The sequence below is a fragment of the Patagioenas fasciata genome, chromosome 2, assembly GCF_037038585.1.
Source record: "Patagioenas fasciata isolate bPatFas1 chromosome 2, bPatFas1.hap1, whole genome shotgun sequence".
Classification (NCBI taxonomy): Eukaryota; Metazoa; Chordata; class Aves; order Columbiformes; family Columbidae; genus Patagioenas; species Patagioenas fasciata.
The window spans coordinates 137010526-137038523 of NC_092521.1; the positions used below are offsets into that span (position 1 = coordinate 137010526).

At 35.5% G+C, this 27998-nt stretch overlaps 1 protein-coding gene across 19 annotated transcripts in view; it reads right to left on the reverse strand.

Annotated features, from left to right (window-relative positions):
• HDAC9 (histone deacetylase 9) overlaps nucleotides 1–27998 on the reverse strand; it is a 466647-nt gene that overhangs the window by 50948 nt on the left and 387701 nt on the right. For all 19 annotated transcript variants that reach the window (XM_071805072.1, XM_071805059.1, XM_071805061.1 and 16 more), the window contains one exon: nucleotides 6395–6513. In XM_071805072.1, the coding sequence (XP_071661173.1) occupies nucleotides 6395–6513 (119 nt within the window). The remainder of the gene's footprint in view (nucleotides 1–6394; nucleotides 6514–27998) is intronic.

Here is a 27998-nt window from a genome sequence, read left to right on the forward strand (position 1 = left end):
AGTAGATGGTTACAATATTATTTGGGAACTCCTTTAGACATTAAGGGCTTCCAGGAAAAACAAACAAACAAAACCCAGACAAACAACAGCAAGAAACACCCAACCAGCCAAAGAAAACAAAAACACTTTCCCCCTCCCCAAATAAAACAAACAAACAAAAACCCCAAACCAATCAAACAAACAATAAGAAAAAGCCAAATGCCTCTGCATATGTATCGTTTGTTGTACTTCAAATACTCAGAATAGTTCATACAATGTTTTAGAAATAGTGAGGCTGACACACAGGAAATCTTTTCTCTGAAACATATCTGAAGTACTAGGTTCAGACGCAGATCAGTTCTACACTAGAGTTCAGTGACAGGCAGTTCTAGCATTTTCCTTTGGTCTGTTTCTGACATACATACCATACACGATATAGTGAGAAACTGAAAAGAATGCCAAGACACAGTAGGACAATTGTGAAGACTCAAGAAAACACTGGTCATTGAAGAAAAGTTTCATTAAGTGATTTTTGCATGGAGCCTCTGATATCTGAGTGTGGTACAACATACCTATTTGTAAGGATGTTGTAAGCCATCTATTTATAAGCCTCATTTAAATCCTCCCAGTGATGGCAAATACACCATGCTAGATCATTAGTTTCAGGGATCAGCCATCTCATTAATACAACTGTGCAGATTAATTCTGAATTTCCTTGTCACCAAGTCCTGGATATTTAATCTTTTTATAGCATTGTATACTACATTTAGAGACCTTGTTATCAAAAATCCTTACTCCCTGTGAGGAGTTGGAACTGAAATGTGAAAGGCAAAACAGAAACCAACAGGACAGGTACACAAGTTCAACCTTGTATCCTGAGAAGTACCAGTTACAGCCACGAGAAGAGATTCCTCGATGGAAAACCTGTAGGCTACATGTACATCAGCAGCCCTTTTCTACACACTAATTTAGACCACTCAGGTTGACATGTCCTTTGGAAATAAACTGTTTAAAGCATTAATTGTTTCCTCTGCTGTGATTAATCAGGCAGATTGTGCACCGTTACAGTGAAGTCCTACCTGCTGGGGGCTCCTGAGGAGGGAAACTGTTCAAGCTTTAGCACTTTTTAAATTTATCCCACTTGATAGAGTGTATCACATCATAATGTAGATTTTGGTAAGTTAAGGGAGTTATTGCAATTTTATCAAATAAAAACTTTAAAAGTTACAAATCATATTAGTTAGAGTCAGTTATATTCTAGACACTGGATCAACCTTGAATCACAAATTTGGCGTAACAGTAGACAGGTATCCAAACTGACAAAGTTCAATTTCCTCTTTAAATGCCTGAAGAGTTATGTTTTCTTACTTTCAATTGTTGATCTTATTTTGCACTCTGGTGTCAAATAGCATCTTTGGAATAAGAGATTAAAACAACGGGAAAATGCCAGTAAATCACCATAGCCCTTAACAATCACAGTGCTTCAGGAAGATAAGTACCCTAAAAAAAAAAAATCTTAATTCTTGTTTGGCACTTTTCTGTTTTCTTTATTTTTTTTCTGGAATGGTCACCATTTAATGAGCAATTATGTACAATATTTACTTGAACAGTAAAGTGATCTCAGTGACTTTAATGTAAGCATAATTCTAAGGGCTGCTCTATAAAACAGAGAAGGTACTTCACCTCAGGATAATGTTAGAGGGAGAACTTCAGTTAGCAGGTCTAAATTTAAAAGCAGTGCTCTTACAAGATCTAACAACTTGCAAATCTATGATCATATCCAGCATCTCTTTTTCAGACCTGTTCACTGTACAGAATTCAAATGGTGTAATAATACAATACATTTTAGCAGAGGTTGTAAAAATTGACTATAAAATAAAGCACAGAATATATCAGCTCTATCTTCAGTAGTTCCACCTACGCATTGTCAGGATAAGATGGGAGAGTAGATTCATACAGTTTAGGCACCTCCTTACTACTCTAAATACAAAACTACTTTATCCCCTTTATTTCTTCCCCCATTTTTCTTTGTGAATACAATTTTTACTATTCCAGTACAAAAAGTGGATTCAATGCAACTATGTTTTTATACTATGATGTAATATATTGTGTTGATATTTTATGTGTTACTGTATTAAAATACATATCTATATTTCCAGTAATAAAAAGGAAATATAAGGCTGGTCAGGAAATAAGTCATGTTTTCCTCTTAGCTGATTATAGTTTACAGTAAAATTAAAGCACTTTTGTAGTCCCTGATCTAAACAAAAGGATCCCAATAACATCAGTAGTTACTCTGTATAAAAGACTTGTGCGTGTGAGGGCTCCCACTTGTGCATCTACCTTCACCACACAGCTTGGGGAACCAGTTTACAACATGGACAGAGCTATGCCAATGTCAATGATGGACATGACAATACAAAATACATTCTGTTATTTCAAGGCAACGAAGTTAAGTTTGAGTCATAAGAGGGGAGCCACAGAAAATAAAATCTGTGATATACTGCTTGAATAGCCCTGTATATCTGAGCCAGACCCTAGCAGAAGTCAAAGCTCCTGAGCATGACTTGGCATCTATCACTGATACAAGACCGTGAGCCAAGAGGTCTACCAGAAAGGTGTAATGTAGCACGTGCCCTGATTTCTTTTATTTGCTTTTTGATGTTAAAATTGGCGCAGTCATGATAGTTTAAGGGCACAGGCAAGGCAGAGTTTGTGAGTGCAGATACTATCTTTATCAGGAAAAAAAGGTTATATTTGGAAAAAGAAACTCCTTTTCAGACACAACTTTTGTGGGGGGGGAAAGAGCTTCTTTGAAACTAAGTGGTTGTGCATTCAAAAGTATTCCTACTATTCTCAGTTATGCTAGGTGGTCTTATAAACGGTATTGTCAATAAAGTTTGTTTTTTCTTACTAAGATATTAGGAATATTGTTGGTACCAAAGGCCTTAGAGCTTACTGGCAACAGAATGTCCTATCATATGTCACTTGTCAACTCAAGTCTTTGAAGCCCATTTTTGTCTTAAGAGAACATAAAATCCATTGCAGGTTTTATGTACATGGGTTGAGCATGTGGTTCAAGATGTGTATGTATACCTGGGTCTATGCAAGCACCTTTTGAAATGGCAGCACTTCATTAAGTGAGAGGATCGGAACAAAGGATAAAAAGAACCAACAAAAAGGAAATGTGCCTGTAAATCCTCAAAGTTGGAGTTAAAACAAATGTTTTAGTTAATGCTCATTCTCAATTCCATGTTGCATCAAACAAAATCTGTTTTGGGGGCAGGTAAAATTTAGTTGAATATTCATTAGTTTAATGAAAATGTTTCTCCTCTAAAAATCAATAGACTAGGATGAATTGCAAAGGCAGTTGGCGTAAAAGATTTACCAGGGGAAGGCAATTTGAAAAGTGCAATAAGAAAGGAAAGATTCAAACTTCTTTTCCATCTTTTGTAAACACTTTTTTTTTTTTTTCCAATGGAACAAGACCATTAGCAACTTTGTTACTTTAATGGGACCAGATACAAATTAGGCAAGTGAGTTGCCTCCTAACTCTGCTATCATCATTCATCTCAGTTGGCCTTCTTCCATACTACACCCTTCCAGAGGAGTTGAGGGTCATCTCACTGTGAGAAAATTGACATGCACATCAGACCCACGCATTTAAAATAAGCTGCAAAAAAATACATATGACTATTTTATTGCTGATGTGTTTGTTTGCTAGTCAGAAATACCAGCTCCTCAGTAAATCAGATTGTATGTTGATATAGGAAAAAAAAAAAAACAAACAACTGGGTTAAAGCACCTTATAATTTACATCTGTCAAACTGTGTAGATTTAGTAGACCATTTTTTTCTGTATGTAATTGCCTGTTATATGGTTACTACAAAGCTGCAATTAGCCCAATTGCTTGTCTTCATCCTATAGTTTTTACTTTATGACTCAGGAATGCTGATTGGTTAATGTATTTTGATTTTTTCTCTTTGACTGTACTCTGAAGGAAAGACAAAAATAACCCCTTATCAAGGAACTAGTGTCTCTCTAATTCTCTTTAATAGCAAGGTTAGTAGTTAAGGACCAATATTCTCTCCTTTGATGTCAATCTCTTCCTAATTTGTATGTGTAAATTTTGTATGGGGTCATAGAAATCAGGAAATTCAATGTATTAAGTGTACACAAAGTGCTAAGGATTTATAAAGAAAGAATAGTTACAGGTTAAGCTTTATTTTGCATTTACTTTTTTGGGCATAATTTCTACTTATTACAAAGAAATTATATTAAATTTTGCATTAATATCTATTTTTAGTTTTTAATATGAATGTTTCTCTTTGCAATTTTTTTAATAGGCTGTTCATTTTTCTACATACCACATATAGTATGCTATGTTCTAAAATGGTATGGTGGAATGTGGAGAATTTTGTTTTGGGGAAATAATAAATTCCTTTGGCTCTGTACAAAACGTTTTATTCATCCCTCAGGTGCATGATCATTATCTGTGTCTATCTTGACTTCTCTCTTAATTTAAACAAGAGCCACCCACTGTAAATCGTCTTTTTTTTTTTTTTGCTTACAGACATGTGCAACTTGTTGATGTGCAAACTCTTATAGTAAAAAATGTACTATGATTTCAGTTTCTTAAAAAAAATTATGAAGGGTTAAATCACTCATGAATTAAAATTAACAGTGATTCCAACATCAAATGCTTATTCTTTGCTGTCAGGGTGAAACAAATTCTATCCTGTGAGGAAAACATGAATTTATCAAAGTTTCTAGGTAAGTTATTGAAGCTATGCCAGCACATCATGTATGCCAGAACATCATATTGGAGCATTATGCATGCTTAAGGGACATTCAGCATGTATTCTCAGCTGCTGAATACAGATAATTATGCAATGCTTCTCAACAAAATATCTATTTTATATCTCTTGGAAGCTCATCTCCCCATCACATAAGCTCATGAAAGGGTGCCTCTGATGAATGATACTTATGGAAAAAAAAGTGATCAAACCTCTGACAATGGTCTTTTTAATGCACAACATTTTACTAAACATCATAGTACACAGATAAATGATCCTCAAACATGCACAGAGGCTACTGCATTTCTTTACTCTCTAGTGCAACCACTGCATTAACCTTAAAAGCTGTGCTAAAACTCAACACGTCTTACAGCTACATGGATGTTGTCTTTCCAATCCACTTGTGCATTAGTACCCAAGTGAGCATCTTTGGGTGGGCCCTTGCACTGTTCTTGTATTCTCACTTTCTACAGCTCTCTGGTATGGACAGTGAGTCTATCTCTCCATCTATCCTTTTGTCCTTTCCTTAGGGGAACCTGTGCAGCATGCAGCTAGAATGAAAATAAAATTTTGCGTCTCTTTCCTGTTCCTTCTGAGGTAAACACCAACTTCTTTCTACTGACCTGTGACAAAAGGCAGAGGTCAGAAGGACAATATTCTCTGAGCTGGAGTCCATTTGTGCAGCATGTTAAATGCCATTAGGTCTCATTGACTTCTCCAGTCTTTTCCCAAGGCATTTGTCATTTGCAGCAGAAATCCATATTCAACAACTATGTAAATGTTATTACAGTATTTCTTGAGATATACTGAAGAAAAGTAGATATACTGAAGAACATTATTAACAGTACTGAATTAGGAAACCATTTTGTGTTGTCTAATGGAAAACACTTTACATATAGCTATATTACAGTGCACACTACTATATAGAGCATTACTGCATTACCCAGCCTTGCTTAACATATCAGGTACGGAATTATTTTGGCCACAATATCCAGTAAGAGCTAGGGACTTTGGAGTGCTACATGCAAGACACCTCAGACAGACATGTCTTTCAGAAAGCATTAAATCTCTGCCATTAACACACATTTTGGAGGACTGAAATGGACATCTAAACATTGCAACTCAACAGACTAGTCTTTTAGAAAATTTTGGCGTTCATGAACACTGATGTAATTCAGGATTACTGCCATTGAGCTAAAAAGATTACAATAACAAAAGAGCTACATGAGATTGGACTTAGCCCTCCAAAGTCTAAAACCTCCAATATACATTATTTAAAGAGAAATAACTTCAGCATTTGGAAAATGGGGCCTATTGAAAAGCACAAAACCTCTAAAATGTTCTTTCAACACCAGAAAAGTAATAGTTTAAAAAGCCATGACAAAAATGCCAAAAGGAACAGACAAAAGGAAGCCAGAAATGCTGACATGTTCATTTCCACCCTGTCCGTGAGCTGGGTGACGCAGTTCCGCCCGCAACTCTGCCTGTTAACTGACAGTCCCTGTGACATGAGTGTCATCTCACAAAATGGAAATATGGGCATAAGCAGGACTTAAAATAAGGTTCTTAACTAGAAAAAAATACTAACTCAGAAACATGCACCTTGTGATAATACCTACATTTAGCTGTGACTTTGTACCCGCCCAGTGGAGGGTCATGGCCTTCCACAGCATCAAATCCCGCTGACACCAGGACAATCTCTGGTTCAAACTCATTGGCAGCTGGCATGATCACAGTCCTGTAGAATGAAAAAAACACAACCTGTTAAAAATTTAAAGAACTTCTCTATTCATGACATAAATAGCCAGAGTCTCAACAATACAGAACACGAGATTTTGTGCATCAAAACCCTATTTTCTTTTAATTAAATCAGTCTTCATGATAGCTGTCAAAAACCAAAGTTCAGGGTTTCAATTAATTTCCTTCTACAATAACTTGTTTTTCTTTTCTGTGATTTAGAAAAAGAAAATGCAGGTACATGTAAAGCCTCTAATATCACACACACATCTGCACTCATTTTATCCTGCTGCCTATAAAAAGTTGCCTCTTCCAGGGAAGTGACTAATGGTTTGCAGAGAGCTCTCAAAGCCTGAGTGGAAACCCGGACTGCTCCAGTTAGTGTGAACTTGGTGTAAATTTGAACTATAAATTTCTTTTGGGAAAATGTTTGCTTTCCAAACTTTTTTTTTTGCTTCTTCTTAACATTTTTAAATGTTTGTCAAGGTGGGGGGTGACTCTAGCAAAGGAAAAACATGAATTTCCTTTAATCAAATCCAGACGATTTTGTCAAGCCCTTCCAAGGTCAAGCATAACAGGAATGTGACAACCACAAACTAGTGACAGCAACCCCTGCTGGTGTCAGGAAGATAATTCAGCCCTTTACAGTCACAAAGATTCCACTTTTTTAACCCCTTCCTTGACAAACTTCCATGGGGATATTTTTTGCTCTTCTCCAAGCTCAAAACATTAAAGATGTGTTGAAGGAGAAGACCCTACATTCTGCATTCACAGTTGCCTTCTTTCACGCTAACTTTCAGAAGGGAAGGTGTAAGGATGGCTTTTACACTAGTACAACAAATGCTGAGCCTATAATGACTGCACTACTTCAGCAGGACATCACTAACATTAAAAGGCAAAGATACAAATGAATATTCTATTGCAAATATATTAACTCAAGGAAAGCCCCAATTGGTCTACACTGGTCAAAATCTGAAAATCAGTTTTGCACATGTGTCATACTATTTGTTGTAGTTCAATTTTTATTCATTTATTATTTAATCAACTTATGTCAAAGAGATTATATATTGATTGAAAGATTAAGGTTTTCTGTGGCAAGCAATACTCCATATTAATAGGATTTTAACAACTCTTCAGATTTTTCTTTAGTTTAGTTTCCAATATGTGCTTCATAAACCGTATTTTGCTCTGATTTCCTTGATGGCAACTTTAATATTTGGAAAGTGTTCTTTTTACTTGTTAGTCAGAGAAAGGGATAATTCAGGCTGACTAAAAAATATCTGCCAGCATTTCAATGAATATAGTTTTACTTTAGGAAAAATGACATTTTTCTGGTGATTTCACTGAAGTTACATCACAAACGTCTGTCAGCAAAGTGGTGTAATTTGTGAAATATTCCTTTTTTTTACATGTCATTAGTAGGCCTCTGCTGAAGCATGGATTATAGTATTGAGCATTGCACTTCAAGAAGGACATAGACCAACTGGAGTGAACAAAAGGAAAGAAAAACATTCAAAAAAAAATTGACTTTAGTGGATAAAAAGATAAAATTATAATTACTTGATTCACATAACATGAGGGCAAACATTATAAAAGCCCATGAATATATATGTGGTTGTTGAAAGAGAAAATAAATAACTTGTTCTGCATTTCCACTGTGGATAGTTACATGTCCACATGAAGCAGTTACAGCGGGAAAGCTGTAGTTCAGACACTGGAAAAAGCTTTTTAATAATAAGTATAGCTAACCATTTAAATAAAACAGAAAATAATTTAAATAACATAGATAATAATTTAAATTAAAAGTTTAATAAAATTGGAGTCTCCACTTCTTTGAGTTTTGTATAATACGTAAAACAAGTATCCATCAAGCTTGCTACAGATTCAAGTTGACATGGCCTTGAGGCAGGATGGTCAGATTACTTCTCTTCTAGGTCTTTTTCCTATAGTTCCATGATGTATAAATTATATAACACACAAAGTACACACATGAGTAATTATATTAGATGCTACAATGACTGGACATTTTTGTAGGCTAATCTCCACAAAGTTAGGGAACAATATCAGGAATAAAGATCTCCTATGCAACCACACCTTATCTTTCTTATGTACTTACCTTCTGATACTCTAATTATATGTTTATTGTCTGAAGCAATACATAGTTCCCAAACTTCTCCATGTCTGCAACATATGTGACACGGATCCTAATTAGTGATGAGGTCAGTGACTCATATGCATTCTTGATCTGTCCCCATAGCACCATATATCTTATACAGTGAAAGAAGTAGGGATCCTATGGAGAACCCTCCTTTTCTGCAGCCACTTGAGCTTTTGCCCTCCTCCTCTCCATTCACATTTCCTCAAATTAAGTCAGGCTCCATTTTTTATTTCTTTATGTCAAATAAAGTGGCAGCACCATGGAGTAAAGTATAGACAATGCCTAGGATTCAGGAGTGTGTTCAGTGTACAGAGTGGCTCTGGAAACTCATGTTGCTGAGCACTAACAAACCTATCCAGAGAGTCTTATAATTTGGAACACTGGAAAATCTACCACACTTCTACCACATTTCAAGACCTTGCTCAAAAGCATAAACATGTCAGCACATTTTTTTTAAATAACTTGGGTAAAACAATGTATTTTACCCTTAAGCTTGTTTTTAGAAGCAGCAAAAGTTGTTTAGCCACAGTTTCTTCGAAATTGTCAAATACATATGTCTGACATGAATACTGGCAACCACACTGGGTAACATTAGTAAAATTATTAAATACTGAAAGAAAGGTCTTTCAACACAAACTACCAGGAATAGCTATTAACACCATCTTTAATAGTACAGAACAGGAAATAGTAGCACATTCATAAATCCATACAGAAATGATATCTAGAAATCTCAGCTAAAGGAAGGAGAACACTATAAGGATAAGAACTAGAGGTGAGATTTATAATGCACTGTTCTGTTACTGATTTCAATATTAGCTGAATTCACTAAAATAAGACCTAAGAGGGTCTTTCTGAAAGAAAGAATTTTTTTCTTTCAAAAATTTAGACAATGTCTGTTAAATCTCACCAAAAGAACAGCACCCTACTTTTGCTATAATCCTGTCTCACAATTTATGACAGAACTCTGCTGCTGCTGCTCTGCATACAACTTACCAGAAGAGCTAACCTATGTGCCCACAAGACCTGTGTCATTAATTCCTCTTTCATCCTGCACAATATTGAGGGACCTGGAGTGTCAGAGCTCATCCGTCTTACATTGTTCCTGATTTAATATTGAACAGAATATCTAAGGACTTTCAAATAAAAGACATTATGAAAAATTTATTCATTTTACTGGGATAGGAAGCTTGACTCTTTTTCTAAAACGTCTTACGGTGTCTGCGGTCTTTGTTACAGCAGTAAAGACTACTATTTAGTCTTTCAAAAATATGACAGCCATGAGTGTCTCAAATGCAGTGAGTACCATATAGACATCTAGTTCCTAAATCTCTAATCCAGTCTTCCTCTGCATTAACCAACAGGTATTTAAGGTTGTTTTTCTTGTGAATGACTACTATAAGATCTCTACACAGACAACAGTGGCTTAATGTCTGGAAAATATCATAGCATTTTGTTTTGGACTTTGTGTAGGTAAGACTTCTCTAATCTTTGTCTTGCCTTGGCAGGAACTCCTTTGTAGCACAAAACACATGCACAAATTCCTTCACAAAGGCGACAGATACTTTTCTATCTGTTAGTAGAAATCATACACATACATTTTAAAATATAGACTAAATTTTACCAGAATATAAAAAAAACCTTTTGTCATTTGCCACCTCTCAGCCTTCAGCACCTTCATTATCTCTGAATAACTTTAGAAAAATGTTTTGAGGTTGGCAGCTGTAAAGAAAGCATACACAGATGACTGAATTCTATCCCTGTTTTTTTGGTTTTGTTTGGTTTGTTTTTTTCTACCCAAAAACAATGTGAAACTCACTTTTGCCTCATAAACAATCTTCTCCTACCTCAGGAGAGTGAGGACAGTGTTACAGACAGAGACAGCTCCTCACCCTTCACTGTCTCTTGGAAGTAAAGAATCATCAACACTGTATCTTGCTCCTTTCCCATCTCAACTATGCTCTGGAGGGCACAGCAAGGTGTAAGAATGAGAAATCATCCACACACTGCCTTCTCAGGAACTGAATAAAAGTAGCACTTGCCTTCTCAATTGCTCAAGAACAGAATTATCTGAATCAGATCACAATGGAAAATACATTTTGTTTTTTAAGGAAGAAAAAAAAAAAAGGAAAAAAAAAAGAAGCAGACAACTAGCATTAGTCATACACTAATAGATACTCATGTTAACCTTCCCAAATTCCTCAGACCAACCCTATGCTCAGAAGTCAGACTACAGCTGGCAGGATTTGTTATGGTGCGAAGGGTCAAAACTCTTCTCATTAGAAATCCTTTGCAAGGGTGCATAGGCAGCCTGCACTCAAACCTAGGTAGGAACAGTTATGATCTTATCTGCAGCAGGAATAAGAAATATGATTTGGCTTCTGGTTGTAGGTCACCAGACAGGTATCAAGTGGGGGCTGGCACACTATGTCCTTCCTGCTTGAAGCCAGTTGAGCTGTAGGGGTTATCAGCAGACAGAAGTTAAAGCGAGGCTACTTCTCCAACAAAATGAGTAGTTTTTGTCAGAAGAGAAGTGAATTTTATTCTTCCACTATGACTCACACTATCCTCTACATCCTTCTCCAAAGAAAATAAAACACATAAAAGAGATATTTATTCTCTGTGATACCATATTATATAGAAGCATAAATATTTGCTATACCGTATTCACCTAATGATGACAGCAAAGTTACAGAGACATCTTGCCTGGCTGACTGTTTCTTTCTTTTCTCTCACATTTTCATTAATAAACATGTCAAAGCCTGAAAGCTTGAGCAGCTGGATCACAGAAGTTATTTGTCTGTGCTAAAACTTGCAGTTACAATGAAACTGTGTCCTCCAGTCCAAGGTAGTGCAGATCCTCCTTAAGTCTGATTGTGCTGGGAACCGAGCATGTGTCTGGGAAGCTGAAAAGATCCTTTTTTTGTCCCACTAAGGAGATTTCCCCAGAGAATTAATATGTTCCATTTGGGTATGCTGCTGTCTGCAGAGAAGCCAAGGGATGGTTTCCAGTTGGGTGTAGTCCTAGAGAAAACATCAGGCATGCGATCCTCCCCCCGCACCAATCCGAACATCAGATGCAAGACATTAAAGAGATTCTACCAAGGGACTCTGTTCCTTTTATTCTTCCATTCTATTTTTGTACATTTAAAGCACATGGTTAGGATGCTCCCAAACATTTGTTCTCCCAGAAGAGATTGCAGAGAAGTACCCAATTCAGAAATGACTCTGCAAATACTATCACACAGAGCTGGAAATCTCCAAAGAAATGCAAATAGCTACAATTTTTTTTTGCTGTGTTGGTAATTTAAAAAGGAAATGAGCAGGAATACCAGCCCAGGACAGTAATTTATGTAACCGAGAAAAAAATCTGCACTGTTCTAAAACTGCAGATTGAAATGACTTAGTAACATAAATTATTTGCTCTTTGCCTAAAATCCTCCAGTGTTTTCATCCAGTGATCTCAAAGTACTTTCAGAACATTAATAAATGGAAAGGCTCATATCTTCAGCTGGTATAAATCAGTATAGCTGTTTCTGATTGCATAGTTCTCTAAAGCAAGCATTTCTTGTACCCACTTCACAGATGAATCAGCTAAAACTAAAAGCTGGTAAAAGACTTGAATAAATTACTTAGTTGTCTCTGTAAAAACCTTGAAAGAAAATGCAGAAGACTCTAAGACCACTGCTTCAACTGGTAGAAAACACTATAAAAGCACTGTTATTTATTCAGTTATACTAGACCTATATTTTTCACGAAATATATATACAATGCATTAGTGCTATTGGAGTGAGGGGTTTGCCACCACGTGGGGATCCAGTCTCTTGTTTGAAAGAATGTAGGTCTACCTACAGTTTCTCAGCTTCACATCCTGCAAATAAAATATTGTTCTAAACAATCACTATATTGTCCTGCCTTAAAATCAAGCAAGTTCAACTATGATGCTGAATGTACCTTGATATGAATAGATCAGAAAGTATCTAAAAGGTTGCCCCAATAGGTATGTGGAACTTATGGTATCTATTATTTTTATGTGTTGTTTGCACATATGTTTTAATGTAACACAATATCAAGCAATGTCTATCCTCACAGAAAGCTACATGACATTTCTGCACAACTATTGGGTATTTTTTTTTCTCCGTATTCACTGAGTTTAAACTAGTGTCTCTTGCTAAAATTTTGGTTTACCTTCATGACATTTCTTTATGTCAGTTCTACCGTCAGCCCAAGTTTACCAAGGCCAAACCTGGGAAATTTGCCCCAAAACTCCTTTCTGCTCTGACCATCAGTTTTGCCCTGGACTTATCCTGCAAGGTACGCCTAAATCTTGCAGATTTTCTCTGTATGAGTTTCTAAATTCTACTTTTTATATAAGTTTTATCTTTATATCCTTCCTTTTTATATCTTTTCTTTTATCCTTATAGGTTTTCTTTTTATATCTTTTTATCATTCTATTTCTTCTCTGTTTTTTGTAAGCACAGTCAATATTCTTATCTTTACTTCTATTTTATAGTTACCTTATTTGCTTTCTTGAGGTAAAAAATATATTATTTTATTCTTCAAGGGGCAAAAGGTGCCACATCAACACAAAATCCTCACTACTGTAAATCACGGTCATTTCACTGGGATTTGCACATGGTATTAAATTTGAGCACATGCCAAAGTGTTTAAAGAGCCAAGGTTTTCCAGAGATGCACCCAAGTTAATATTTTCAAATGTTATAATTGTAGCAGTATCTAAGTGCCACTGAATGAAAAGTTTTAGAAACACGAACAACTTTGCCTTTTTTTTTAAGACATTTTCAGAGTCTAGGACTATTATCTTTTTAAAGTGAATAAGTATTTTGGCATCCTGCATGAAAGTTCCTAAATTCTATTACAGCTGGAATTGCAACACATTAAGCACTCAAAAAGCATAAGAAATATTGACTGCAATATCTGCTGATCCTTCCATTTTTATCATTATTTACAAAGGTGATTTCAATGTAATCATAAGGACTCTTCTACATATGATCTACAGAAAAAAAATGACAAACAAGAAAAGTATGAGAAAAATAGGACTTCGTGGTGTTCAGAATTAACTTTAAAATTAATAGCATTGTCAAACAAAATTATCAAGCTTCTAGAAACATGGGCAAATGCCTATACACACACATAATGCACATTCACATCCCTATTCAGAACTCGGTAAATTTCAAAGAACAGTCGCATCAGGTAAAGGCATTGGCTAAAAATTATGGTAAGTTTGCTCAAAGGCTGTGGGTCTAAGTATCTCTCAAATGGTCATAAATTGAATGAAGAGGTTAACTTGGAATGATCAAAGACTTCCAGCTGTTTAGTATGCAAATATAAAGCCTTCTATGGAAATATATATCAAGTTAGCACATGCAATAGCAGGATATCTCCTTACAGATAATTTTTACCCTGAAGAGTGACTTATTAAAAAATCTGCATTTTCTATTAAATGTTTCTCTGTCTTTTTAGAGCCTTATCTGTGGAAGCACAGGTATGATGAAAGAAAAATTTGCTATCTTTCTACCTTTTATTTATTTCTCAGGTCTCCAGTAAAGCTGGCTGGTACCATGTCATCTTATGCAACATAAATAAAACTTATTCACTAAGTTCCAGCTGCTAACTAAAGGACTGATGTGGCTTCCAAGAGCTATACAATTGAAGATGATATATGAGAAGGAGGAAATAGAGATTTAATTTGCAAAGATGGGGCTTAAAATAAAACACAGCATGACTTAAAATAGTATCACCAACACTGAGAAAGTAAAATGCAATAAATATGGAATCCCACCATTTAAAGTCAATTATTTTTCTCTCCAAGTCATTCTAACTTGTATGGGAAACAGTACTGACACATGTATATACACTGCCAAATATCATAATAGTCTGAGTATTATTTAAGATAGTGTTTAGTTTTCCATGTGTAATGTGTTCCTATCATAAAAAAAACAAAAACAAAAACAAAAACAATTCTTTTCCCATTTCTTGTCATTACTTTATTTCATGGGGGGGGGAAGTATATTTTTTTTAGTTTTCTGGTTTGAATTTTTCGTTGCTGCTTAGACAATATTACATTTCTATCAAATCCGAGTATACTACAGTATTTTCTATAACAAATTTTCTATAATAAAATAGCTATCAGTTTCACCTTTTCACTAAGTAATTTCTTTCAACAGTATTTTATCATAAAAGTCAGTGGACTTGGCCTAAAATGTTAACATAACAAATGAATGATACTACCAAAACTATTCACTGCTCCCAGTAAATCTTATTACATAGTAATGATTGTTCCTAAGAAGACAAAAATAAGTGTTATAATATCAGAAATAGTTAAATGCAGAGGTAAAAACTTGCCACAATGTGTTGCATTTATAGAATTCACAACATGAATGATAGCATGGTATCCTCTCTGAGGAATCTGGTATGTCTATGAAAAAATATATTATTTTGAGCCTGTTCTATCTTCAGTGTCTTTTTAGAACACTTAATGCTTTTTAAATTACTTATCAATCCAAGAACAGTATAAGAGAGAGTATATTACCTACTTTGCTTACACTACACAGGAACAGAGGAATTGTGGAGAAGAAGGAAAAGGTCATGTTTTGAATAAATTAAAAAGAGAAGAGGGCTCTGGAGTATTAAGTTTGTCTGTAGGTCCAAATTATCTACCCTCATCTTTCATGAAGAGTCTTTAGAAACGCTGTCCAGTTGGGCACATAAGATACAGTTTGACAAACATCGGGGATGAGGAAAATAAATTACCTAAAATTTACTATGTTTATTTGTACAACAGCTAATTCTGTGATGTTAACAATCTGCTTATGTCACCAATGAGGTGATCACTACAGAAGTTTAAAGTGGTTTTCAATTCTTGCAAAAGTGAGATGTGGAGAAGAAGGGAGAGCAAATCTTATTAAAAATTGCCTGGGGAGATGAACTGGAGGCGTTGCCTTTTTCATGGGAGTAATAGATTCAGTGCATAAAAGATACAGAAATCTCTTGGAAAAATGCTTTTACCACAAAATTTGCTAAATTTCTGAAAAGTGTATTTTGTCCAGAAGGGATTTTTTTTCTTTCCTTTTAAATGAAAAGAAAATTAATGTTTTCTAGAAATCAAGTTATTTATCAAGGTCATGGCCACTTGCAAAAGCATAATTTTTCATGTGCTGTATTCATCAATGTGGTTGCGAATACAAAGTACATGAAGTTGCTTTATTTTTTTTCCTCAGAGGTCTCTGCATCTCTCTTGCAAATGCCTTCTTTCTTTGTCTTGTGTTTCCTTCCATATATTCATAACTACTTTTAAAGGTATCTTATGTGTGTGTGGTTTTCTGTCTTATCACTACATAGAAATTTCACAAGTTTCTTGATAGTCACTATGATTTTATTATATATTATGTGGTCACTATTCCTTTGAAGTAATGCTATTCATAAAATTGCTCATATGGTTAATCTTATTTTTCAGCTCTTGCAAGTTATTCTTTCAGATGGAAGATACAGACATATGTCACTTCCTCTTGTTTTTTTGCTGAGGAACATACACTTGGTAGAAAAGAAACAGGTGGACCTTTTCTTACAACCACACCAAATTAACCAGCAGGAAGTGTCTCTGATCTAAAGCAGGAGGACATTGATGCTACAGGCAACAAAAGCATCCAAGACTTCTGTGCTGTGATTCTGTGATGAGTAAATTCAAGCCTATTTGTTTGTCTCATGCTTTGTCATTGGACTCAGGACCACTTTGGACCATCCCATTACTCTAACGTGTATTTAGACAGACCAGTTTGGCTCCATTTTAATAACCAAAAATACAGAATCCCTTATTTTGGAAGGTTTTATATAGAACAGAAATATCAAGTCTTCTCACTTTACCTCAATTGAATGACACTTAATGGAACCCATACTCATATAGTTTTAGTGGGGGTTTAGAGGAAATATTTACAGATAATATGAGGTAACCCAGAAAAGCACTTTTCAATCCCTGTCACTCCCATCCTCCCTGCAAAATTCTCAGAGAGAAGATATTTGTGGGAGCAGGGAAACGTTCACGCTAAAGCACTAATCCTCGTGTTCCACTCAGTGTTAGAAACTACAACTTTTCCTGGTGCAGTTTCAGCTACTGTTTGGTTAGAAATGTGATCTGGTGTCGGCTTTGGGTAGTTTGGAGGAATCCTGTCTCTTTTGCATTCTCCTATCCCCTCTTGTCTCTCACACTCATTTTGCTCAACAAGGTAGAGGAAATAGCAGACTCCAAAGACAGAGAAAATTGAATGCCAATGCTTACAAATTAACTGAATTGAACATGACTAGAAGGACCCAGCTCACAAAGAAGAGTACCAGACTAGTTCAGACAGTAACATCAAGTAGGCTAATGTTTTAAAATATGGAATCTTGTCCTGCAAGACAGCTATACATACAACCTACAGAGTGAAGTCAAAGAAAAGAGTGGAGGGAACTAAGACTGAGGGAAATATGAAGCCAAATTTGACTTGTTAAGGATAATGGGAATTCTGTTTCTGCTTTCAGTAGAATGAAAAACCAGGGTTCCATACCTGAATTCAAAGGGAAGTTTTTTCATATAGGAAAAGTATTAAGGAACCAATGTCATAAATAGGAAGTTAAATAAAATTTTAAAAGTAGCAAAGGAATCCGCATTAACACAATATCTGAAACAAAACCCAAGATGATCAAGAGATATTGTATCTGTTTCAGAGCAACTTAAATAATAATTAAAAAAGTATATGTATTCCCATTCACAGACACAATGGGGGAGACAAAAAGTTTTTCTTTAGCACATCTGGGAGGAAAAGAAAAAGAGGAAAACCAAAGAGCTTTGAAAAACAGGGATTGAAGATAACACTGCAGAATTCAAGAATAACATGACTTGCAAAACATGATAATGCAGATGTACTACGATGTGAGTTAATATTTTACTTAAACTTCCATTGGCTTCGTGGACCCAGCATTTCTCCTTCTAGATTTTACTTGCCACCTGCAAAAGAGATGTAGAAATTCTTGTGGTCTTAGATCAATCATAACTCTTTCAGTGGTGCACATGGAAGAAGCCTTTGACTTTTGCCAGGCATTTTACAGCAGAAAGGCAATTCCAAGAGTCATAATGATATAATGCTAATCCATTTGCCAATACAATCACTTGCACCAACTCTTGGTGTTGCCAGGACCCTTGAAGAAGGTCAGAGGAGAAATCAAGGTGAAGTTGGGGATTTTGCTGAAGAGCATCTAAAAATTACATTTTGCTGTTTCTAAATTTGCCTTTCTCCTATGATCTCTCTGCACTTCTGTTACAAAACTGAACTGCTCACATGTCTTTTAATCATTTTTGGATCCTATTTGGAGTGACAAATGGAATAGTCTCCTCTATGCAGGAAAAAAATATCAAAAAACAAAAAAACAACAAAACCACACACACACATTCCTCCCCTCCCCCCCCCCAGCCGTCAATTACTTTTCTACCATATGTTACAGTAACAAAAGAGAAAGCTGTTTCCCATTATTGGCTGGTCCATCCTCATGCAGTCTGTTGCCTTGGAAACTGAGATTGATTATAACTTCCAGAAAATGTAAGAATGAACTGAATCACATAGTTCCTTTTTCAATGTCTGTCTTAATTTACAATGTTGAAGCTAGCAACAAAAATATCCCTAAGCATGATTTTCACTTCTAGCTTTGGGGTTTTTTTCACTTATCTCTCAGAGTGACAGTCAAAATAATAACTTAGATTGTACAAATCAGTAAAATAAGAAGTTTCAGAAAACATTGTAATAAATTAAGTCAAATATGCATTCAAATTAACTTCATTTTAAAAAAGAAAAAACAGGAAAAAAGTTTTTCTGCCAGATTTGATATCTAGATGACACAATATCTAGCTATCATGTAATTCATATCCTGCACTCTGTCCAAAAACTTGAACTTTTGTTGAAGCTAAAATGTATTTGATAAAACATTCATTTTCCAAGTATTTCTCAGGCCCTTTCATGAGTTCATAATAATTTCTCTCCTAAGGATTTGACTTTAGTGTGCTTACTGCAAATAAGTTACCCTGTATTTATGAAATCCTTTTGTCATTTTAAATTCCCTACTTAAAATTGCCAACAGAGCTTGTAAACTGTGCAACGGACTAGTTCAAAAGCAGCACTTTCCATGCTGTTATCTTTGGATTACCAACAGTCCCAAAAACTCTGGAAAGATGTTTTTTGCTGTGAGTTCTTCAATTCCAGTTGCCAACCTATAAAAACAAGGATATTTACAACAGCTGAGAAATTTGGCACATTCTTCCCATCTACTCTTTGTTAAAATTACCCTTCCAACATAAAATTGCCAAACCTGTCATAAGGAGTTGTGCAATTACAGTGAATAGGAGAAAGTTTCTATCATTGCTAATACATGGGAGGTGATCCAATAGATTTTTAAGTTGTGACCCATTCAAGAAAAGTCAGAAGACTCTTGGCACCTAAGCAAAAAAGACTTTATCAGCCCTTCCACATGAATAGCTAAGGAAAAAATCACACATTAAAATCTGTAATCTTTGTATTTTTTTTCTGTAATACAGTTCAGTCTTTGCAAGAAAAAACAGTACTCTAAATTAGTATAATGCTAAGGATAACTACAGAAGGGCTGTCTACACAGTCATCTAAGTTGATTTTGATTTTGTAGTCCTAAGCTGATTTTGATTTTGCAGTCCTAATTTCAACATTTTCTGACTTTTGTGAATTTATTAAAAATCAATCAATTAATAGTTAAATTTAGATTTCTTTCTTTTCATTTATTGGGCATTTCATGTCTTGTACTTTTTTTATCTAGCTCTGCACATTTGACAGATGTTCCTAATCAAGTATTTTGTAGTGAATTTTCTTATCAAGTGCCAAATGAATGATCTGCATTTTTATATTACTTACCTGGTATATCTCTAAGAAGATATTGCAGTAGCAAAAATATAATTTTGAATTTGATGTCATAGCCTTCAAATAGATAAAATCTCTTTATTTTATTTTAGACCTTTAATTCTAGCAAAAATCTGGGCTTTTAAATTGTAAATCTTGAAATTCAACTCCAATTTCAAACAGCAATTGGTGTCCTGGCACTGGCAGCCTGTCAGTTCAAGTGGAAATCCACAGTCAGGTAGGAAATAGTTATCCCTAAAGAGATTTGACTGTGGAATGAGAACTGGTAGTCTTGCCACAACACAAACCAAGCCAGCTTCCCACCAACTTATTGCACTGCTTTCTTCACCAAAAAAAGCAATGATAGAGATGAGGAGTATGAAAGAGCAAAGAGTACTTAAAAATAAGCTGATCCTGCCAAAGCTGATATGACCCTGTGGCTCATTCTTTTTAAATTCCACTGAATCACCAAAGGAGAACTCTGACTTGATCATGGAAAAAAAAAAAAAAAAAAGAAAAGTTAAAAATCAGTGACTAAACCAAGCAATGAGAAGTACTCCAGCTTGTAATCTAAGAACTCCTTTTAGTGGGATTGCTAGCTATTGGTGAATACAGCTCAAGAATGTCTTAAAGAAGCTGCTGCAGTTCTGAAATACTAAATATTTCTAAAATTCATTAAGATACTGTACAGCTACAGGGTACACATGCATCTTCCGATTTAACTCTATATCTAATTGCAAGTGAAGTCAAATCCTGATATGCAGTTCCTTCAGACTTGTGCTCTCTTTAACAGTTCCTACATTCTCCTTCCATAAGTTAAAAAATCCAATTAAAATTCTTTTAATTCACAATAAATGTAAATAATGAGTTGTTATTATTAAGGAAATTAAGATTATTATTAGACCAGGCTAATGTGAGAAAAAATGATGTTGTAGGATGGAAGTAAAGAAAGATGGGTTTTGTTTATCTTGTTATCTGTGCATTCAGTTTTAGGTTCTGTACAGTTTTAAAAGGAAGTACATATTAGCAAAGAGTGGACCTCAAGGGGTTTGAAGTTCACTTAATATAAATTTATAAATGTTTTGATGTTTATTTCAATCTTATCTACGCAAAGTCACTAATAATATCTGAATATCCTGATGTAGTATCTCTGTTTCTAATTCCAGGATGAAAAAATCACAAAGTTTTGCCTTAACCTTTTTAAAAGCCTGTTAAAGATTAGTTGAATTCTGAAGTGGGACTCAGGGTGTAAGTTTCTTTTTTTTATTTTATCCAGACTAGTTCCACCATGTCTTGTGTAAATCATTATAGTCTTGTCTCTCTCACTTCATTGGGCTTTTGGCTTCCATCTGTTTTCTCTCATCTTTTCCTCCTCTCTGTCTCATCTACATTCTCTTTCAACTCTGTTTTCTCTCATCTGTTTGCTCATTACTATTAGTCCAGTCCTCTGGTTTCCCCTTTACTTCCCAATTATGTCACAGAGGTGGAGAATGCATAAGACCTGAGTGCTCCATTCTGAGAGATATTGACCATGTTAACTTCTTTTTTTGACCTGCAAACTTTATTTTTTTTTTAATATACTTTTGAAGACAGTCACGGATGTCTTCACAGACATGTTACTTTTCTGAATGTTGTGTAAGGTACATTGTGTTCTTATTTCTGGAAACATGAATTTCTACATGACCCATTTGTACTTTTCATAGAAATTTGTAGTCCCCTCGTGTCCTACCTGCAAACAGGCTAGCACAGTAACATGGTATGGACTTTACTAATGTCTGAAGGGAAGTTGTAAATGTTTTATTGTTTCAAGTTATTGTATCATATCTGTTGAAGAACATTTTAATGTTCATTTTAATGTTAATACAATTAATTTATAAATGATGCTGTGATATAAGGAAAACTTTAGTATCTCAACTTTTTTGTTTGGTTGTTTGGTTTTTTGTTTGTTTTGGTTTTGTTTGTTTGTTTTAAAGATACACATGCATTTAAAACCTTTTAGAATCAGGAGCCAAATATATACATTATTCTGTTACTGGAAATGGCTTGACGTGGCATGCTTAATGCTCCACAGCTACCTTCTTAACGCCATGGATGTCACAACTCCCTGTTCTAAAGCTGCAATCTAGCTGTTGATAATTAGGGTTAACCATTAATCCTTACATTGAATTCAGCCAGAAATTTCCAGCTTGAAACTGTATCTTTCTTTCTCAGCAAAGAACAACTCTTCACAAATGTTCAAAACTGTACAGCAGAGTACTGACCTTGCAGAAGTGTGCATATGGTCTCACTCCTGGGACCTTCAGCAGTTTCTCATGTTCATGCACTTTACCTTGTGATCCCTCCAGTACAGTCCTCTGTGACACAAGTCCAGAGATGCAACACCACAGGGACTTAGTCAAGGTCATCACCTCAGCATCAGGTCCTTCATTTAATGAGTGTATTGGTGCATAATTCACAGAATTGCTGATGCATTTCTACATCTCGGGGCTGGGACCGCTGGCTGGACACTCAACTAAACTACCTGCTTCAGTGAAGTCCAGCTGTGCTATGCGTCCCTTTTCCCTGGGACATCACCCAGCTACAGTAAAAGGCATCTTCTCAAAGAAAACACCCCTGAAGTAGGAAAGCCTTATTTATCTTTTGGGATTTACCACCTCTGCCCTTGTGCCAGCAGAGATCTGCATTGGTCAAAGCTTTCATTCCTCACACTCTGCCCTTCTCTTCATGCTGTCCAAGGGAATATTTTCAAGCACTCCCCAAGGAGACACAAACAGTAAGGTTCTTGCTCTTCCCAGTGTCAGTGTAGGAGGAAAATCACCACAAATTAGTGCCCTGCTGTGGAGGAAACTTCTGGAAACTCCAGAGAATTCTACAACTTTCCAAAGGTTACAAATAAGGTTTAGAGAGGTAGCTTGCATTTTGCCTTAATTACAGAGTCCCTATCACTTTTCTATGACTGTGAAAAGTGTGAAAGGTTTGAAACAGACTGAAGAAAAGATCATCCCTCTGTGGACAGCTTGTCCACTGAATGGCAAAAAGGCAAGTGACCGAAGAAGTTGGTCAATTTGGATTTTATCAAATGAATGTAGCATTGTAATTCCATGTCATTCCACACTCCATGACATATCATACTCTTTTTAAAGACTATGAAAATTTTTAAAGCTGAGCTGCTAATGTGTAACCGTGCTAGAGTAAGGGTTGATACTGAAAGAGGTAACCAGTCCTTCATGTTTCAGAGAGGCTCTATTCTGAAAGCTGGCATCTATGCCACAGCTGAAGTAGTATTTATCTTTCAATGAAATGCTGGAGTCATAAGCCTGAGTGATTTGGAGCTGCCTTATTTATAAGCACATATTTATGACAGTATTTTTGGAAGGCAGCCACTGGAGTGTACTGTATTACAGAATAAATCTCACTGAAAAGATGCTCCCTGTCAAGTTGGAGATACATTTAGAAAAGATCAATTACAGAAACCATCACATTTATGTGACTATTTCTACCTTTGTTAGTGACACAAGCTTATTTCATACACTCTGTAAGATCCCAGGTGAGTTCCCTTAAGATTTCACACAGATCACAATACCACAGGCTCTTAAATCTAGTGGAGAAGTCTCATTTTTTATAGTGCAGTGAAGTACAATTAAGGTATGATCTTCCTCTGACAGGTCTGAAATGATCCCCATCTCAGCTCCTTAGGGACTGTGTGGAAGTTTAGCCATTTAAAAGATCTCTAGCCAATGTTTCAACTGCTCTGAACTCTCATAAATATTACCAGTTCTAAATTTCTGGAAAGGGTCACTGTTGAGAGTTAGTCCCTTCAGGAGTACACAGTACAAGCTGACTAAAGTACAACCTCATCCCAGGTTATTGTTCTCATGTATTTTGGTCTAAGTACAGTCAGAAATATCGGCTACAGAAGGTGCAGTACATAGATAGAATGAAAAGCGTACAACTGAAGTGGTAAGCCTCCCACTTGATTCATCAATAAACTGAAGTGGATACCTTGTGTAGGGATATGACTACACTGCACACTGCGGCTAGATGCAAAGATGTCTAGCTTTAAAATGAGTCAGCATGGATACTGAAAAACTTTTGCCAGAGGGACTTGGTTTTCTACAGGCTGTTTCATATTGCTAAGAAAACATAATTTATATCAGTGGAGTATATTAGTCCCTTTAAATTGTTTCCATCCTGAAAGATTGGTTTAGAGACAGACATAAACTACTTAGAGTGTGTGTGCTTATGTTTTGACACTGTGCAGTAAAGACAAAATCAATGAGCATGGGTGGTTCATGAGAATTCGTCAGTCATTTCACAGGTATCTTAAAGCTGGATTGAACATGTCTACACTTTCTTTGAAGGTATAGAAGTATAGGCATACTCTGAGACACTGGCTTAGATCAATATCCCTAAACATACATGGATTAAACCATGGTTAACTGATTTATCCCAGAAGTGTGTATATAAACATTACCTAGAGATTAATTTAACCAGGAATGACATCCAAAGACAGATCCAGACACCTAATCATATACTGTAGGAATCTATATGTGAGCTGAGGGTCTAAACTTACATTATATTTCATGGAGGCCAAGGATTCAGTCCAGTTACCTATGTGAAGATATCCAGCAGCTTTTGAGATGCAGAGGGACCTGTCCTTGTCACCTGCTACTCTCCAATAGGGCACAATCTCCCAGAGATCCTGTGCCGTAACTGTCAGCCACAGCAGTAAATGGTGGCTCCTCCAGAGCATCTCATGTGGGACTGGACTTGCATGTCTTTGAGAACTGGATCAAGGTCCTAGTTGGCACACACAGTGAAGTCTAGGAAGTTATTCAAACAACCAATGTGTATCCCTGCTTAAGGGTGAGTCTCACAGCTCTCTTGATCTGGCTGAATGAATCACCCAGAGCGCCGCAATGGGAAAGTGTGATAGACACCGTCCTCACATGCAGATGCCTATGCTGCAGGAACATGGCTGGATTTCTGAATTCATCACTGTTTATATGCTAGTTTTTAACAAAAACCTAGTGTGAAATAAGAAATCAAAACCCACAATTTCTTCAATATTGTTGAGTCAATCAAGCTAAAATCTCCAACAGAGAAACCATTCTAGGAAGCCTCCCATTAACGTTGTTCTCCTTTCAATCTTAAGGTACCAATAAGGTCGCCTGGGTAGACAGCAGAGGAACTCAAGGTTCTTTTTCCCAAATATAAAATAATTTTTCTTTATGTTCAAAGCAGAAAGAACATAAGGAAGTAAATAACATCTGTATAATTAAATTTTTCAACTAAGATCTGAAAATCTATGGCTGCTTTCCACATTTTCCTTTAGGGTGCTAATGCAAATTGCTTCTGCACAGCAGGCTGAACCTTCTGTTTCCTCTCAATGACTTGTACAGTGATGCATTTTCAGTGCAAAAATTATAGTCTGATCTGGGCAGCTAATACTGTTACAATAATTATAAGAATAATTATCTAGATTTTACCAAGAGTAATAGTATTCATAAGCAGCGTGGGCAATACGGAACTTAGCACTTTGTTAATTCCACAATCCTTACACAACCTAATATACCACAGATATTATGGAACTGCAGTTACACAGTGGCTTCCATTAAATTAAAAAGTACATGCTTTTTAACTTAAAATGTGTGAACTATTAGTCCATTTTTCAAAATATCTAAGATAGGATTGACTGTAAATTCAAAGTAATTCTCCATGTTAGTTAGAACAGAATTTCACTTCTGTTTAAAGCATGATAATAAATAGAATGCAATGGGAAGTCTTTTACATTTTTAAAGAAACGTTCAATTTGTGTGTATTTTCCTGTGTTTTATTACAGCACTATCAATCACTGTAGTTATTTTGGAATACTGTACATATGAATTAAATTAAGGAAACAGAGCTATTAGGAGAAAATATGCAACTAAAATCACTCCCTGTTTTTTCTTAATCCTAAATCTGACCTTGTTAACAAGCAGGTGCAAGACTTCACACCACAACCAAGAACAATAAAGAAGCATGCTGACCTCATTTTTCCTCTAATTGTTCTTTTCTCCAAATTGTATCAGCTCCTGTTTGTTTTATGTGATATTTCACCATTATTCCCTTTTATTCTTTTCAAGTTTATTGTGCTCATAGAGTACAATCCTTTGATCTCCCACATCACACGAAAGTAATCTATGAGAATATAGCATATGCCATGATATGAGAAATGTATCCCAGTTGAATTCCTCAGTCAAAAGAATTACATACCTATGGCATCCCCTGTGACAGTTCTCTGCAGTGAATTATTCCCATGTTGTTACTGACTACAGCAATGAACAGTCACACTCAAAAAGCCACATGTATATAACTTATGTAGGTAATGTCCTTATTAACTCTTTCTGTCTGCTTTATCAGGGTATAGGATGCCAGAAAGTAATCTATGATTACATAAACAGGTAAAGCATCCAGCATTGAATTAAGTGTTCTTTGTGGTATTTATCTTCCAGTTACCCCCTTGTTATCAGGGAGTGTAAAAAAAATGTAATGAACAACAGAATGCAGTGCTGCCAAAACATACGTCATGGTCGTTGCATCTAGAAGTGACTTACTGAACCCAAGTGGTTCAATTTACCTCTTCTTTACACATTCTAAAACGATACAAAGGAAGAATAATTAAAAGCAGAATCAAAATCTACCTTTAAATTCTAACAGGAGAGTAGACAGATACAGAAAACGATGACATCTAACAGCCATTTTTTCAGATGTGTCACTTTAAAGATGCAGAAATTTACAGAATTAGTGAAAGTAAAGAAGCTCAAAATTTATTCATGTCTCAGCCAGCGATTTACTGTGTGGTCTCTATAGTGTTTTGAAAATGCACAACACAGCAATATTATGTCAGGTCATGGTTACTTGATGATTATTTTGTTAGACTTCTTTATTAAATTGTAGATTTTCAAGCAATTTTAAGTAAGGTGGAAATTATGTAACTGTGTAGCTCTAAGCTCCCCACCTATTAAACAAAAAACAACCTTTTTGGTAATAAGCACTGTACTACTTTAAAAACACTGTTCAAAACCTTGGGAATAAGTGGTTTAAATATCCAGGGAAATTTTTCCTGCAGTAAAATGCTTCCTCAATCACTATCTCTTGCTTGGCTTACACATTCACCTAAGCTTAATTTTACCCTATAAATTAAATCACCAGTAGATGTTAGAATTCTATTTCTTCTGTTGAAGACAGCAGTAGGCATATGTGCCAGGTATGAATTAAATCACTAATAGAGTATATAATCTCACTTCTCCTGGTCAATAAATCATTTCCAATATACCATAATATTATTATAGCATAATAATAAATCTCTAAATCACATTAGCCTCTACAAAATGTGAATGTAGCTGAAAGTACAGTCAGATAAGGATTATGTCTTACAACATTAATGGCCAAACTACCTCTTAGGTAGCGTGATATCAAAAGGAAGTTTGTGTCTTGTTATTTAGTTATAAAAAATGAGAGCAAACAAAATGTTCTGTTTAATAAAGAGAGAACATCTACTCATCTGGAAACACTGCGTATAAGAATACTCACACTCTCACACTATGACACCTACACCACTATTTTCTCACAAAACAACCTGTAGTATTAGAAGGGAAATTCTTGTTTTCTGATAATTGTAATGAATTACGATGATTCGAAAAGATATTTTCTCAGCCTAGAGAGAGACTAATTAGTGCTAATAAAATATACATCGAGATATAAGCAGCTCCTTGTGATGCTGGCTAGGAGTTTAGGAAGTTAAAATTTCACAAACTGTTGATAAAAATATTAAAACCTGCTGCTTTTCTTTAAGGCATATAACCAACTTGCCATTCTACTAACATAAAACATGTTAAAATGTCAGGCCATATGAAAGGGAAGAAAACAAGAAGCTTTCGGGCTTCTTGTATAAGAGTCCTTTGTGTTAAAAAATCTTTAGCTATACATACATAAAATTTGCATTATAGCATACATATTATTTATAAAATAACATAAGTTGGAACTATCTCAAATTACAGAAGCCTTTTTTTGTGAAAAAATGTTGCCTTAAGGAAAGGACTGAATACTCTGCAGAATGTATCTTTGTGACATTTCTAATTTTTATGAAGGAATCCAAGCTGTTTTTAAGCTTTTAAGAAAAACAGAAATATTAGCTCCATGAAAAAAAATACAAATTGACAAAGCAAACAGCATCAGAACTGATTTTTCAGTCCTCTCTAGTTTGTCTGCCGAGCTCATGGAAAAATGTTTGTGTATCTTGATCTGAACTTCACTGTTTCAATCCCACTAGCAAGTAATATTCATAATTTCTTTTATTATGTGCTAGTGTTGGTAATATGGGATCTGGCCCAAATTGGCCAATATTATACACTTTCATTGGTCTCGGGAGGTCCAA